This window comes from Micromys minutus, assembly GCF_963924665.1.
Source record: "Micromys minutus genome assembly, chromosome: 9".
Taxonomy (NCBI): domain Eukaryota; kingdom Metazoa; phylum Chordata; class Mammalia; order Rodentia; family Muridae; genus Micromys; species Micromys minutus.
In genome coordinates, this window is record NC_137978.1 from 46,460,680 (window position 1) to 46,478,192 (window position 17,513).

Genomic DNA, 17,513 nt, shown 5'->3' on the forward strand with positions numbered 1-17,513 from the left:
GCTAACCCTGGGCTCATTTACCAGATTGGTTTCACAGACTCCTTAAAAAAACAGAGCATACCAACTGATATGTTTAATCCCTGGGAAGCAGGAAGCGAAGGCTACAGTGGATGGTAATATTTTAGGGCCTGGAGACTACTGCATGGGAACTGAGTTTAGGCTCTGGTCTAGGCTCTCCCATCGGAGCATTCTAACTGGGCGCTAAGCAATGTGCTAGGGAGAAAGGCTTACGCGTCACTTTCCCTTGGAGTTTATAGACTAGTTAAGGACTTTGAGATCGTGCAAATGGTTATTCAAAATGACTCAGTTATAGCTGTGTGAAGTGCAATGAGGAAGTACAGGCAAATGATCTCTTCAGAAGAGCATGATGTCTGCACTGAGGAGTGAGCTGTAGCCCAGACTCGAAGGACCATGAGTTATTGGCCAGACAAGGAAGGAAGCTAGCAAGAGGACAGATGTGCAAAAACCCTAAATGAGGAAGAGGCAGGCACCCATAAGACTGCTAAAAGGTTGCCATGGCTGGCTCATAATGAGAGGGACGGTGGCACCACGTGAGACTGGAGAATTAAGCAGAAAAGCTGTAAGGACCTCATTCTTTTAAAGGATTAATTTATTTGTTATATATAAGTTCACTGTAGCTGTCCTCAGACACACCAGAAGAGGGCATGGGATCCCATCACAGATGGTTGTGAGCCACCATGTGGTTGCTGAGAATTGAATTTAAGACCTCTGGAAGAGCAGTCAGTGCTCTTAACCACTGAGCCATCTCTCCAGCCCTTGCTACAAATTTTGATTGGCTAATGAAAGGTTAAAATTATAGTAAGTCCTAGTGCACTTTGGGGAAAAAGAGAGATTAGGGATTAGAAGATCATAACAGGAAGTCTAGGCCAAAAAATAATGGCAGCAAATTCAGTGTAGACTAACTTGTAGACATGGTAGGAATCTAGCCAGCCATGGTGGGTCATACCTATAATACCAGTCCTTAGGAGGTAGAGGGAGGATATCTTTAAGGGCAGTCTTACCTACATGAGAGTCTCTCTAAAATCTACAGGGCCTGGAGAGAGTCTGGTCTCCATGTGCACCCATGTACATGTGGAATACACACATACACACACAATTAAAAATAAAGTAAATTTTGCCAGATATAGCAGCACATCATCATATCCTTAAATCTGTGAGTTTGAGGGCAGCCTGATCTACAAAGTAAGTTCTAGGACAGCCAGGGCTATGTAGAGAAATGCTGTCTAGAAAGGCAAAACAAAAAACAAAAAGAATAAGTAAGAAGAAAAAGGAATAAATAAATAAATAATAAATTCTTGTGTATTTATTTACATACATGCATGTAAGACATTCAAATACACAAAACCTTGTTGTTTGTTTTTCAGGAGAGGATCCCTCTACGTACTCCAGGCTGGCCTCAAACTCATGGAGATCCTTCTGCCTCTGCTGCCTCCTGAGTGCTGGGATTAAAAGTCCTGTACCACCACACTCCGCTAAAAATAAACTGTATTGTAACCAACTTATTAACTAGTTTGGTTTGGGTTTTGAAACAAATACTGTTCTGGAATATATGGCTGTCCTGGAACTCACTCTGAAGAGCAGGCTGGCCTTGAACTCACGTAGATCTGCCTGTCTCTGGCTCTCCACTGTTAAATCAAAGGTGAGTGATACTGTGCCTAGCCACTGACTTCAACATTCAGCAGCCCAGGTAGACCTTGACTTTATGATCCTCCTGCCTCAGGTTCCCAAATAGCTGGAATTACAGGCTGTTTCTATCTGATTTGCTTTTCTATTGTGGTTGTTTTTCTTTGTTGCTGTTGGGGACAGAATCCCAGGGCCCTGCACATGGTAAACAGCACTCTCCCTCAAAGCTACGTCCCCAATTCTTTGTGCCTAAAATGTCATCTTTCCTCTAAGGTCATACCATCTGGAACATGTCTGATCTTGCCTGAAATGTCATTTTTCTTACCCACTGCCCTCTATTTTGAAATAGCCTTGACAGCGAAGTCTGTTTCTTCCCCCTCAGATGGAAATGAGGTATTTGATTCTTTGATAACTTTACGGTAATTTGTTTTAGTATTTAAAAACTGTTTACTGTTTGCCCAGAGGACACAAATTCCATTAAATTGTGTCAAGCTGCTTGGTAACCTCCTGTAACTCCAACTCCAGATGACCTATGACCTGCTGGCCTCCCAGGACAAGGACACCGGCTTTCACATGGCATATTCATACACTTAAATAAAAATAAACATTAAAAAAAAAACTGTTTACAATAGTACTTGTTTTTCTTTTGAAAGTCTTTTTTTTTTTTTTTTTTTTTTTCAGAGCTGAGGACTGAACCCAGAGCCTTGCACTTGCTGGGCATTCTACCACTGAGCTAAATCATTAACCCCTTGAAAGTCTTAAAGTTACAGAAAACAAAGCCACTTGGTGGTGGTGGCAAGTACTTTTTAAAAAAATATATGTGAGTAGACTTTTGCTCTCTTCACACACAGCAGAAGAGGGCATGAGATCCCATTACAGATGGTTGTGAGCCACCATGTGGTTGCTGGGAATTGAACTCAAGACCTTTAGAAGCACAGTTAGTGCTCTTAACCACTGAGCCATATCTCCAATCCTGGCACACACACTTTTAACCCCAATACCTGGGAGGCAGAGGCAGGCAGATCTGAGTTTAAGGCCAGCCTAGTCTACAGAGCAAGCTCCGGGACAGCCAGGATCACAGAGAGAAACCTTATCTCAAAAAAGAAACAAAAGAAACAAACAGACAAACAAAACCAGAAGTCAGGCTTGGTAGTTTATGCCTTTCATCCTAGCATTTAAGGAGGCAGAGGCAGGTAGAGTTCTGAGTTCTAGGACAGCCAAAGCAACATAGAGGGACCCAGGGGCTAGAGAGATAGCTCAGTGGTTAAGAGCACTGACTGCTCTTCCTGAGTTAAAATCTCAGCAACCACATGGTGGCTCACAACCATCTATAATGAGATCTGATGCCCTCTTCTGGTGTGTCTGAAGACAGCCACAGTGTACTTATAGGTAATAAATAAATAAGTCTTTTTTTAAAAAAAACAACAGAGAGGGACCCAGTCTCAAATAAAGAAACATATAATGAAAGAAAGTCTTGGATTTGGTCAGGAATGTAGAAAAAGGAAGTAAAAGAATGAATCCTAGTACTATAATCCCAGTCAGTATGCCCATGGCTAGGGAACTCATAGGTCCCAGGAGCAGAATGTTTTCCTCTGTGAGACTGTGAAAGGTAGTCTAGGTACTGGTTGAGCTAAGGCTCGAAACCCCGGAGACCCTGAAGAGACAGTAGGAGTTTCGCCTGACTCCTGGGCACCAGGCCCATGTCACTAGCTGCAGCCCTCTGTAGATTTGTGGCCATCAGTCACATAAGGGTGAAGCCCCAAGCCTCTCCTCAAGTAGGCTCAAGACAGATCTCCATTTTAATGAGGTATTTAAAGGCTTGGAGGGCTCAGCCTTTAACTTTCTTTCCCAAACATTCCTCCCAGCAAAAGGTATTTAACTTCAGGCCCACCTGGAGAAGTTTTACTCATCTACATTACAATAAATGTCTTAAAACCGTGAACTGTGTCTTCATCAGGATTCTCTCTGGGGAGCTGGAGAAGTCCTTTGCCTATAGAGACAAGTGTAGAAGGCTACTCAGTGCTCCCAGCCATGGCCGCTACCAAGACAAGTTCAAGCCCACCCTAGTCAAGCCAAGGACTCTCCCCTTGGGACCAGCGGGGGCTCCTTCTTTCCCCCATACAGCCCCCCCACCCCAGGCTAGATCAAGGGCCACCAGGCCAGGCTCAAGCTAAACATTGACAAGTCAAGGTCTTCCCGGTGGGATCAGCAAGAGCTCCACTCTTTCAGCCTCTCCAGGCTAGACCTAGCCCGTGGGAGCCTCAACTCCGTTCTCAGCTCTTCCAAGGCTGGAAAAAAAGACTGTATTGTTAACAAATGGTGCTGGTTTAACTTACCTCCACATAAAACCAGGTGCTTTGAAACTAATAGAAGAGAAAGTGGGGAAGAGCCTTGAACACATAGGTACAGGGGAAAATTTCCTGAACAGAACACCAGATCTTAGGCTCTAAGATCAACAAATGGGACCTCATAAAATTGCAAAGCTTCTGTAAGACAAAGGAAACTGTCAATAAGACAAAATGGCAACCAACAGATTGGGAAAAGATCTTTACCAATCCTACATTTGACAGAGGGCTAATATCTAATATATACAAGGGACTCAAGAAGTTAGACTTCAAAGAACCAAATAACCCTATTAAAAATGGGGTACAGAGCTAAACAAAGAATTCTCAACTGAGGAATATCGAATGGCCATGTGAAGCACCTAAAGAAACGTTCAACATCCTTAGCCACTGGAGAAATGCAAACCAAAACAACCATTGAGATTGAGTCAGAATGGCTAAAATCAGGTGACAGCAGATGCTGACAAGGAGTGGCCAGTAGTGGCTCAAGGGCATAATTCCAGCACTTGGGAGATAGAGTCAAGATTAAGGGAGGGGACAAGGTCAAACTCAACTGCATTACAAACTGCATGTAGCTAGGGCTACAAGGAACCTTGTCTCAAATTCTATTTTATTTTATTATTTTATTTTAGGGAAGTATCTCACTATATAGCCCTGGCTGGTAAAACTTGCTTTGTAGATATGGCTAGTTTTGAACTCACTCATCCACTAATCTCTGCTTCTTGAGTGCTGGAAATAAAGGTGTGCATGTTTATACTCAGACAAAAAAAAATCACATTTTGAGACAAGGTATTGCTATACCACCCAGGTTGGCCTAAATCTACCCAGCCCTGGCTGTCAAGCTGGGATTAAAGGCATATGCCTGGCTCATAGTCCATTTGTTTTCCTAGTATAGCCTGGGCCAGAAATAGGGGCACATGGGAGGTGGGGGCAGGCCCATCTCTGAGTTAAAGGACACCTGTTCTATAGCCAGTTTTAGGACAGGAAGGGCCACATAGAGAGACCTGTCTCAAGACAAAACAACAGCAAACGGAGAAATACAGCAAAACAGAATGAATGAAAACAGGAAGCAGGAGGCAAGTGGTCAGGAGGAAGTGGTCATTTTTATAGGGTGAGTGGTTGGGAAAGCCTGCTCTAACACGTGAACAGAGACTGGAAAGGACTGAGGAAAGGAGCTGGGCAGCTACCTGTGGGGTGACGTAAGAGACTACAGAAGCAAAACCACACACTGACAACATCAGGAGATATGGGTTGGCCACAGGGAGCTGAAGCCTGTGAAGAGGCCGGGCCCCCGAGTAAAACATGTCTCAAGGGCTCTGTGAGGAAATTCTGTTATCAAAACTTCTGGTAGCAGTTGAGTTTGCTTCTGTTTGAAGCAGGGGCTAACCTAGACCAGGCTAGCCTCCAACTCAGTATGTAGCCAGCACTGTCTTTCAGGTTCAGGTCCTTCCTCTGCCACCTGAGTGCTAGATTCGCAGGCATGCAACGCAGCTGACTTTTACTTTGGATTTCTGGAGACAGGTCTCCTTTGGGACTGCAAGTATAGGCTACCATTGCCAGATACCTTTACCAGTTTATACACATTCAAACGTACTGGTCATCCTGTTTTCGAACTAGTAACAGATCCATGTACAACATGTGCTAAGCTGTGGCTATCAGGAGACTAGAGATGTGTGAGAACCCAGGGCAGTCCCCAAGGCAGAGATCTGTTACAGTTTAGCAGCTTACCAGATGTAATAGGAATTTCAGGTAATTGTGATCCTGGGTAGAGAATGAAGCAGGTGTAAAAGATAGGTTTTGTAGGTGTGTGTGTGTGTATTATATCCATATTTGTATATGCAAGTACACATGTATGCGTAGGTATACATATATATGCAAGTGTCCATGTATATGAAGATACATGCACACAAATATATGCAGATATTCATGTGTGCACAGGTACACATGTATATGCAGGTATACATATCACATGCACATATGGAAGTCTGAGGACAATATCAGGTGTCCTGCTCTATTCCTCCCCACCTTATATTCTTGAGACAGGATCTCTCACTGAACCTGGAGGTAGACTTAGTCTGTGAGCCCTACTGTGATGATTTACATATGCTCGGCCAAGGGAGTGGCATTATTAGAAGGTGTGGCCTTGTTGGATGAAGTGTGTCACTATGGGGGTGGGCTTAGAGACCCTCCTCCTAGCTGCTTGAGGATGCCCAGTCTGTTCCTAGCTTCCTTTGGATGAGAGGTAGAACTCTCAGCTCCTCCTGCACCATGCCTGCCTGGATGCCTCCATGCTCTTACTCTGATGATGATGGACTGAACCTCTGAACCTGTAAGCCAGCCCCAGTTAAATGTCCTTTATAAGACTTGCCTTGGGGCTGGAGAGATGGCTCAGTAGTTAAGAACTGACCGTTCTTCCAGAGGTCCTGAGTTAAATTCTCAGCAACCACATGGTGGCTCACAACCACCTGTAATGGAATCTGATGCCCTCTTCTGGCATGTTGAAGACAGCTACAATGTACCCATATACATAAAATAAATAAATCTTAAAAAAAAAAAAAAAATGCCTTGGTCATGGTGTCTGTTCACAGCAGTAAAACCCTAACCAAGACACATACCAACACTTCCGTTTCTGCTCACACAGCGGTGGGTTATGTGTGCATGAGGACACATTGAGCTTTTGGCATGGATGCTAGAACTCAAAGTCAAGTCCTCAAGCTTACACAGAAAGTACTCTAACCCATTGAGCCATCTCCCCGAACCCAGATATGCTCTTTAGAGTCTGTGTGTCCTAGAAAACTTACATTGTATATACAGTACGCCACAAATGGTGCTTCAAAAACAGATCTGGCAGTAGAGGCTGGTCATCTTAGGAAGCTAAGAAAGGAAGCTCAAAACCAGCTTGGACAACCAAAGTGAGTCTTTTCTTTTTTTCTCTCTCTCTTTCACTCTCCCTCTCTTGAAAAAAGAGGTCTGGAGTCAGGAAAATAGCTCTTGTCCTGAGTTCAATTCTTAGAAACTACATGGTGGATGGCAAGAATAGACCTCCAGTAGTTGTCCTCTGTCACATCACATGTGTGCTGTGGCCCTCCTCTACACACACACACAGACACACACACACACACACACATACACACACACACACAAAGAAAAAAGATGCATAAAAGAGATATGAGATCTGGGGTTATAGCTCAGTAGTAAAGGGTTCACCTTATCACATTCTAGGCCCTAGGTTCAAGCCCCAATATTACACAATATAAAATAATAATCATAACAAAAGCTGATACTGTGTGAATACATACTTATATGTTGGAGTCCTGACAGTGCCTTCAACTTAAAAAAAGTTGTTTCTAAATGTCAAATATGCAGATTGGAGAGATGCTCTCTGTGTAGGGGCCCTGGCAACTCTTTTAGAAGGTGCAGGTTCAATTCCTAGCACTTATACTCACCCCCATCTGTAACTTAAGATCCAGGAGGCCTGATGTACTTTTTTGGCCTCTGAGGGTGCCAGGGTTTCACAAAGTGAGTATAATCTATACATGCAGGCAAAACACTCATATTAAAAAAATCTTTTGTTTCTTTGTTTTCTTTTTTTTAATGATTTATTTATGTGCACTGTAGCTGTCTTCAGACACACCAGAAGAGGGCATCGGACTCCACTACAGATGGTTGTGAGCCACCATGTGGTTGCTAAGAATAGAACGCAGGATCTCTGGAAGAGCAGTCAGTGCTCTTAACCACTGAGCCATCTCTCCAGCCCATTTTTTGTTTGTTTGTTTTGTTTTCTGAGATAGGGTTTTTCTGTGTAGTCCTGGAACTCAACTCTGTAGATCAGGTCTCTTAACTCAGAGAGATTCACCTGCCTCTGTTTCCCAAGTGCTAGGATTAGAGACATGCACCATCACCACCTGGCAAAATAATAAATCTTTAAAAATATTTTAAAAATAATTAAAAGTGGACAAGTGGGGCTGAAGAGATGGCTCAACAGTTCAGAGCACTTGCTTAAATCTAAGACCCAGGTTTAGTTTCCAGCACCCACATGGCAGCTTACAACAGTCCTTAACTTCAGTCCCAGGAGTCAAGGCACCCAGTTTTGGCCTGTGAGGGCATCAGGCACTTGCAAAGTAAAAGTAAACATAAATGCAGGCAAGGCACTGACACACATAAAATAAAAATAATGATTAAAATAAAAGCAAAGGGGCTGGCGAGATGGTTGAGGTTAAGAGCACTGACAGCTCTTCCAGGGATTCTGAGTTCAGTTCCCAGCACCCACATGGTGGCTCACAGCCATCAATAATTTTAGTCCCATGGGAGCCAATGCCTTCTTCTGGTGTGCAGATGCATAAGCAGATAAAACACCTATATACATAAAATATATGCATGCATGAATCTTAGATATATGCTAATAAAGATGGAAAGGCTGAGTTACTAAGGTGGCCAAGCATGAGAAAGGAAAGGTGGCTTTTTAGGAGCTGAAGAGAAAAGATGGTGCGGAGTGTGGATCGGGGATACTGAGCTCTTTCCTGATGTCCTCCTCAGTCCTGAACAGGGGGACAGAGAACAGACTTTGAGGAGGAAAGAGTCCTCTGAAGTCGCTGACAAACTGGTTCTGGGTATTTAACTTGAAACAGGATTTTGCTTTAGAACCTAAGCTGACCGAAAATTCATGCTCTTCCAGCCTTGGGCCTCTGCAGGCTGAGTTGGGTTACAGGTAGAATGCACCTGACCACCTTGGTTGTTCATTAGCACACTGTAGGGCCTTGTGCCTGCTAGGCAAGGGTTTTTGAATCACACCGCTGTCTCTACACTAGGATTTCCCAGGGAAGAATTATTCTAGGAGGAAGGGATGTGCCTCACCTCCAAGTGATCAACTACCATCAAATTGTCTGGAGGTGCAAGGACTGGGCTGCATGGGGACTTTCTCTCACTGAGTTTATTTATCCCGAGCATTTAAGGAAGCAAACCACAACTTCATTTACTTTTCCAAGATGAGATTTCTCTGTGTAGCCTTCCTTGGCTGTCCTTGAACACTGTAGAAGTCTGGCCTAAAACTCAGAGATCCAACTGCCTCCCAAGAGCTAGGATCAAAGAGCTAGGAACAAAGCCTTTGCCACTTTGTTCTTAATTTCAGAATTCAACCTTTTCTGGGGGTGGGGGAAGGGAGATTCTTTCCCACCTAGATAGTCCTCCATTATGGGTCAATTGATTCAATGGTTCCATATTTCACAACAGAGTTTTGCTCCCCTGAAGAGATGGCTCAGTTGAGAGCATGGATACCAGGCATGCGTGTGGTTCACATACATACTAGTAAGAACAACATTCATACACATAAACTAAAATAAATACATCTAAAACAAACAAAAATCTTCGGCCAATAGGAGGGCTCAGTGAGCAAAGGCATTTGCTTGCCAAGCCTGGCAAACTGTTTGATCCCTGGCTGCCACACGGTGGAAGGAGAGAACTGACCCAATAGTTGTTCTTTGACAAAGATACTGTGCGTCCTGGCATGACACATACACACAAGCACTCTAACCATACATTTTATTTCTGTAAATAAATCATCCCTCTCCACATATACTTACCTTCAGTGTCTCTCATGAAATGGGACAAAACACCAGCATGAAAAGACTCATCTGGCATTAATTTCTGGAATATTTTCATTTACATTGGTTCCCCCTCCTACTATGGCAGGTGAGGGAAGTACACACCGGAGTGGTTTTGAATCTTGACTGTCCTCCATGGGGCAGGAGGGACAAGGACACAAAAGCTGTGTAACTTTTGGTTTGGGGGTGTGGAAGCCTAAATTTCTGGTTTGTGGAACAGGATCTTGAAACGTTCTATCCTCCTGCACCTGGCCTCTGGGGCTGAGGCCGCAGGCACACATGCAACACCACTCTTTGGAAGCCTAGAAACTGAGGAGTAACAAGAGCCCAGTGTGGTAGCTTTAATCCCAGTGCTTAGGAGGCAGAGGCAGATGGACCTCTCTGAGCTCAAAGCCAGTTGTTCCACACGGCCAAGTTCAATGGCAACGAGGGTATACAGAGACACAAGTCCAGAGATTCACCTTCTACTAGAAAAACTTGCCACGCTATAGATTAAGCCCAAGGCCCCATCTGACGGTTACCACTCAGGTGTGACCCCACTTTCTCCAGTTGGGTGCTTTCTTGCTGACAGGGGGGCTGACTCTTCCAGCAGGAGAGAGCGGGACTAGAGAAGTTTCCCCTTGTATATATAAGCCCAAACATTTGAAACTGAGCTGGAGCACACACCTTCTCCAAGAGACTAGCTGAATCCATTCATACTCCAAACTGAGACAGGTCCATAGCTACACTCACCTCAACATAATGCAATCTCTCACCAGGGGTGTCTTCATCTCTGTGACTTTGCCAGCCTACTGAAACCTAGGAATAAATTCTCAGAGCCTTTCTCAATGCTGATGATAAAACAGGATTACAAGAGAGACCTATGACATTAAAATATGGTTGACTATTTCCTATGGCGGTGGTGGTGCACTTGGGATGTAGAGTCAGGCAGATCTCTGAGATTCCCAGTCAGCGTGGCTACATAGTGAGTTCCAGGACAGCCAGGGCTATACAGAGAAACCCTGCCTCAAAAAACAAACCAACAGGGGGCTGGAGAGATGGCTCAGCAGTTACAGGTTAAGAGCACTGGCTGCTCTTCCAAAGGTCCTGAGTTCAACTTCCAGCAACCACATGGTGGCTAAAAACCATCTCTAATGAGATCTGAGGCTTTCTTCTGGTGTCTGAAAACAGCTACTGTGTATTCATATACATAAAATAAATAATCTTTTAAAAAAACAAACAAAAAGTGTGGTTAACTGCAAAGATGTTTGGGTATGAACAGGGATTGTCTGCAAAATCAGTGTCTGGCACAAACCCTGCATCTTTATCTTTATCTGTGTACTTACTGTGGCCTTGGCGACGCAATTGATTGGCATTCAGTACTTATACATAGACAGTACTTACAAATGTTTATTTAATGAATGACTAGAGAAAAGATAGCTACCATCAAGTCAGCCTGAGGAGTAATTTCAGTGCAACTGCCTATTCACATATCAGTAACTTACATGTATATCACCCCATCTAAAACCATCTAGACCAGGGCTGGGAGGGACCTCATCCAACAAGTACCACAGCAGCTAGCAATGACAGCAACTGGAAGACCAGAAAAACAGCAAAGCTCATGTAATCCACCCGCCAAGATGTTTTATGTAAACAGGCTCTGTCTCAAGAAGGAAATCTGACTTTGGAAGCGTGATGCTCACATGACCTTTAATGCTACAGAGCTGTGAAGAGCAAAAAAGACAGGACCTGAGGGAGCCTGCCTCTGTTCTCTAGGGTGCCTCCCGTGTCCTGAATTGGTCCACCCATCTCTGGAAAAGAGAAATGACCTAAAGGGCATAACAGGATGAGATGTGGCTTTCTAGGTTCAAGTAACAGTTTCAGAAGACTGAAACTCTTAGGGCTGGCAAAATGGCTCAGTGGATGAGGAAGCTTGCCACCAAGCCTGGCAACCTGAGTTCAATCCCCAGGACCCACAGGGTGGAAGGACAGAACGGACTCCTGTAGGTTGTTCTCTGACCTCCACATACATATCATAGCAAGTTCTCTCTCTCTCTCTCTCTCTCTCTCTCTTTCTCTCTCTCTCTCTCACACACACACACACAGATAAATAAGTGTAATAAAATTCCTATGTTTTAACAGAAAGTCTAAGGAAGCCAGAAATAACGAATGACGTCCACTTCCTTCACTAATAATGTAGACCAAAGGCTTGTCCTAAACAGAATTTTTTGAGACATTATTTCATACATCCCAGGTTAGTCTTTAAGTTGCTATGTATGACCTTGAATTGCTAAGTCTCCTGTCTCTACTTCCCAAGTATTAGGATCAAAGGTATGTGCTCTCATGCACACATTATTTCCTGCTGGAGACTGAACTCAGGGTTTCCTGCATGCTAGGTGAACACTTTACCAACTCAGTTCTCCCTGCAGCCTAAATAAATATTCTGAAAAGAAAAGTCCAGTTTTAAAGCTGAAACAAATCTGAGTAGAGTTCAGAAATGGAACTCTTAAGGGTCTTCAGGGTGATCCCCAAGGGTTTTCCTGGCCACATATGGCCATTTAACTTTCAATTGCTCACAGGGTTTTCAAAACCTGCAGGTGGGAAGACAGGTTTAGACAGGCATCATTTCCTTTTTTTCCTAAAAAAAAAAACTAAAGTCAAAATTTTACTTTTAATAATAAAAATCAATCATCTGACTCCTAAGCTTTATGCTTTTCTGACCTATAAAGTTACCTAGAGAGTGTCTATATTTTCCTAATTTAGTAAACAATATAATTAAAGAAATCAGAAACTGCTCACTCTTCCCCAAACCCTGAAGAGAACCAAAGAAATGGGATCACAGCAGAAAAAGTGACCTAGTAGTTCTAAATGTGCAAACGTGTTTAGGAAGAAGCCCCATGCTGGACGTTACTAACACTCCTGTCTTATTTCTTATAATGTCATAGACAATGTCTCCTTCCCAGGAGGTCCAGCTCACTCAGGAGACATCTAGTCCATGCCTCAGGAAAGGCTGGAGTACAACCTGTCTTCCCTGTCATGCCTTTGAGAGTCTCAAAGGGAACAGGGCAGGCCGGCCCCTGGCACTGCTCTCTGCTGAAGTAAAAGGAAGGGAAGCACCAAGTGAATGACTGCTTTTGGTTCCAAAGCGAAAACATACACACACACACACACACACACACACACACACACACACGCACACACGCACACGCAGGGCTCCACTGAAAATAGCAGCTGGTCTGCATGAAGGATTCTGCCATTCTTGGAGTCAAGAAACAAAAAATGATGGCCTTGGAGTCCCCTCCATGGCAGCCACAGTCTAAGAACTAGAACAATTTATACCACATCATAGTCTGCAAAAGAATGGACTAATAATCCTTGGTGAGGAGGGTCAGGGCTTTGACAAGGCTGGGGACAAGGTGTGCTATCCCCAAAGCACAGCCATGACAATCTTTTGACTGCTGTGTATCTTTCTGCATATCTTTGGCCTCTTGTGAAAATGGTAGCCAACCCTCACAGAGTTCGAGGGGCCATTCCTTGCCCTCTCCTTGTCAAAGGGCTTCCCCTTAAGCTGCTGATCATGCTACTTTCCGCCCTAAGCAGAGCCAACCTCCCATTGTTTCAGAGTTTTGCACCAGCATCTGAAGCCATCATATCCAAGATACAGAGGCAAGCTTGCTTCTGTATCCATAGCAGAGCTGGTTGTCTTCTGGTGTCAGATCCGTGTTCCAGGGTCTGGTCAATGCATCTTTACAGGAGTGAAACCATGCATGTATACATGGACAGACTATTCTGAAAGGATTCCTGGTTATTTTGACACCTCCCCTAAAAGTAATTACCTTCCTTGGGGAAAGATGACTCGGACCCTAGGTGACCTGTTCCTAACTTCTGGAAAGGTAGCTTGTTCTGTCCATTTGCCAAAGAAGGAGTAGGAGGAACCCAACGTTTTCAGTTACAACAAGATTTTGTAGTTTCTTTTTTTTTAACCAGAAAAAAAAAAAAAAAAGGTTCAATGTGGAAATGAGTGGGACAATGATAAAAATAAACATAATTAAAATTCCAAACCAAAACAACAGCTCTTGGCCCCATCCCCAGTCAGTCCTCCAAGACCACAATCTCCACATTGTGGACCTGATGCTGGTGCTCTTCCATTTCGGCTACCACTTTCTCCTCAGTCCTCAGCTCTGTCTCCAAGATGACTGCTTTGCCCTCAGTGTCGTCAGCCTCAGGGTCCGGGGCAGGGTCGATTTCAATGATGGTCTGCCCATCCTCAGAGGTGCTTTCAACAGCCTGGATTGCTGAAGTCAGGCCAGACTCCATGGCCACCAGCTCCACGGGGCTTACCATGGTGGCCATATTGCCCAGGGTACTCCCATCCTGCATAGAGGTGGAGCTTAGCAGTGCCAAACTTGATGAAGGGTGGATGGTCACTGTGTCTGGTGAGCTGTTCTTGGCAGAGGAAACCACTGTGGCATAGCGGAAGAGCTGAGGGCCAGACGGCAGTGTATGGACAGTCACAGGACTGGAGCCCTGGCTGAGGGTAGCCACTGGAATATTGCCCATGGAGAAAGACTGACCCACAGGGGTGATGGTGATAGGAGAGATGACAGTAAACTGAGGCTGCTGGACAGGAGAAGGGCTCAGGACGGTTGTGGAGGCTGGCCGCTGGAGCCGGGGTCTTTTGGGAGGCTTTGGGGTGCTCACAGGCATCAGTACCACATTTTGAACCGTTTGGGATTTCAGTCTGGGATCTTGGGCTTGCTTTTTTTGCTCTTCCAACTGCCGTTCCAAGTCTATGGGGGAAAAAAACAAAACAAAACAAAACCAGTCAGACTTTGTGGAAAGAAATGTTATCTGGGGAACATTCAACATGGGTCAGGAGACACAGGGTTGTGTCCTTGTCCTACATTATGTAGCCTCAGGTACATCACACCTCTGTATCCCAAATAACTCCCGTAAGATGACTTTTTTTAACCCTTCAGTAATTGCATTTAATTGTGGGATTTGGTCCAGGCAACAGTTCAGAGCCTTTAAACTGTGATCCTACTTAACTCACCACATATTCCTCTGCAAATTTTTCATCTCTTGACAAAACACAAATCTAAGAAGCTCCCATGGTCCTTTTCCTTTTCACAAGTGTGTGATTTACACTCAGGACCTTAAGCATCCTAAGGATGTGCTTTAGCTTCAGCTCCTAGCCTGCACACATGCAGACATATATTTTAAAGATTATTTTTTATTTTAATTATCTGTGTGTGTGTCAGAGAGAGAGAGAGAGAGAGAGAGAGAGAGAGAGAGAGAGAACGTGCACATGAGTGCTGGTGCCTGTGGCAGCCAGAGAGGGAATCAGATCCCCACAGCTGGAGTTTCAGGTGGTGTAGGTGCAGGGAATGGAAGCAGGGTTCTCGGGAAGTGTGCTCTGAACTGTGAGCTACCATGCCAGCACACCTGTACCTATCTTAAACTGTACCTATTTATGATGCATAGTATGTCATTTTTCTTTTACCTTTTGAGGTTTTATGTGTGTGTGCACATATGTATGAGCACATGTGTATTTCTGTGTATGTGGATTCCTGTGCAGAGGACATACTCAGGTGTCACCCATAGGAGCACTGTTTATCTCCTTCAAGACAAGGTCTCTTATTAGCCTGCAACGCACTAATTAGGCTAGAGTGGCTGTCTCATGGGCTGAGTTAAATGGCGTATCAATTAAAGCAATGGTTTAAGAATGGGCAGTTTAAGATGCTCTACAGCGGAGGCATATCTATCCCACCTCCACAGTCTTCACAGCTCTCCCTGAGTCTACGTGAAAAGTCGTGTTGTTCTTCCAGCACACCTACACACCCGAACATTTTCCTGTCTTTATCTGTTTCTATATTTGCTTTCCCTTAAGTTCCTTAAAGACCCTGAAGAGGGAGAGACTATTTTATTCCATATTATAATTCTAAAGCTTCTTTGGAAATGAACAAAGTAGGAAGAATTAAATTACCGAGATGCTCACAGTTCCTGACGGCTTTGTTTGTGTACTTTTGTGTTTGTGGTGTAGGTATATGTTAGTGTGGGGAAGTGCCCAAGTGTGTGGAGAGATATTTCCTTGATCATGTTCTACCTCATATTTTTGAAACAGGGTCTTTCACTGAACTTGGAGCTCCCCAATTTGGCTAGGTAGCTAACCAATAACTCCAGGCATCTGTCTGTCTCCTCTTCCCCAGTGCTGGGATTGTAGACTCATGCCCCGAGCCTAAACTTCTTCTTCTTTTTTTTTTAAGATTTATTTATTTTATGTCAGTATATTGTTGCTGTCGTCAGACACACAAGAAGAGGGCATCAGATCCTGTTACAGATGGTTCTGAGCCACCATGTGGTTGCTGGGATTTGAACTCAGGACCTTTGGTAGAACAGTCAGTGCTCTTAACCGCTGGGCCATCTCTCCAGCCTCAAGCCTGGACTTCTAACATGAAGTCCTCATGTGTATAAGGCCATTACATTATAACAGCCAGCGATCTCTCCAGTCATAATCCATGATTATGGCAAAAACAAAAAATAAAAAACAAAAAAAAAAAAAAACCCAAAAAAACAAAAAGGAAAATGTACAAAATCCACAGTTAGCAAAACAGCAATATAATAATGTGAAAAAGGAAAGCTGACTTGTGTTCTCTGTGACCAACATTCCTAGACTATTAGAATAACCCAGTGACATGTCAACCCTCCAAAAAGCACTCAGCTCCACGTACCTGCCAGGGTATAGAGAAACTGTTCCTCTCCCTGCTCCACTTGCTTCCTTCTGTTGTCCAAAACTCTCTTGACTGTGTCCATTAGGCCAAATGTGTTCGCCACATTGTTTAGAACAGCAGCATCTATGAAACAAAGCATAGGCCTGTAGAGTCAAACTAGAAGCTCCTACTGCCTCCTCCTGTGCTAGTTACAGACCTGAAAGAAGCCAGAAGAGCAGAGGTACACGCCTGCAGACCCAGCACTTGGGAGACACAGGCAGTGTGGTCAGAAGTTCAAGGATAGCCCAAGCTACAGAGTGAGCTCTAGGACAGCCTGACCTATGTTAGACTCTGATTCAATCACACCTCCCTTACCCACTACAAGGAAAAAAACCAAGAAATTATGGGACTCTCTTAAATACATTTCAACATTTGTTGTGGTGGTTCTGAGACAGGTCTCATTGTCCAGGCTAGCCTCAAACTCGCCAAGGATAACTGAACTCCTACGTCAGCATCTTTACTTCTGAGATGACATGACAAGTCCTCATCACCATGTCGACAATTATTTACTTATTGGTCTGGCAATTTTTTAAAGACAAAACTTATCACATGTATTTAATTTTAATAGTGTAACATATTTTCAGATTTTTCTATGTAAACAATAAATAAATAAATCTACCTCAAACCTTGCATCTAGTTTTAAATTCTGACCCATTGTTTAGAAAACAGAATGGTGGGCTAGAGAGATGGCTCAGCGGTTAAGAGCACTGACTGCTCTTCCAGAGGTCCTGAGTTCAATTCCCAGCAATCACGTGGTGGCTCACAACCATCTGTAGTGAGATCTGATGCCCTCTTCTGGTGTGTCTGAGGACAACTACAGTGTACGCATATGCATAAAATAAATAAACCTTTTTTTTCCTGCCTGCCCTAGCTGACATGTCTATTCGAAGACCTTACAGTCATCTCATTTTAGTAGCTAAATGGTACCAAGTTTGCTTAGCCCATTCACAGCCCTGCTGGCTCAGTGGTTATGAGCACACTCTGTTCTTCCAGAGTGCTATGCTAAGTTCTCAGCATGCATGTCAATCACTGCACAACTGCCAGCTCCAGGAGGATCTGATGCCTCTGCTCTTCATCAGCATGCACATTGATGTGCACATACAGACACACAAACACACACGTGTGCTAAATAGTTTCATGTCAGCTCAACACAAGCTAGAATCATTTCAAAGGGAAAA

At 44.0% G+C, this 17,513-nt stretch overlaps 1 protein-coding gene across 2 annotated transcripts in view; it reads right to left on the reverse strand.

Annotated features, from left to right (window-relative positions):
• Nucleotides 1-11,028: 11,028 nt before the first annotated feature.
• The window catches only part of GMEB1 (glucocorticoid modulatory element binding protein 1), a 31,898-nt gene continuing 25,413 nt past the window's right edge, over nucleotides 11,029-17,513 (reverse strand). For both annotated transcript variants that reach the window (XM_080921149.1, XM_080921150.1), the window contains exons 9-10: nucleotides 16,297-16,419; nucleotides 11,029-14,355 (exon numbers count right to left, since the gene is read on the reverse strand). In XM_080921149.1, the coding sequence (XP_080777275.1) occupies nucleotides 13,658-14,355; nucleotides 16,297-16,419 (821 nt within the window). In that variant the 3' untranslated portion in view covers nucleotides 11,029-13,657. The remainder of the gene's footprint in view (nucleotides 14,356-16,296; nucleotides 16,420-17,513) is intronic.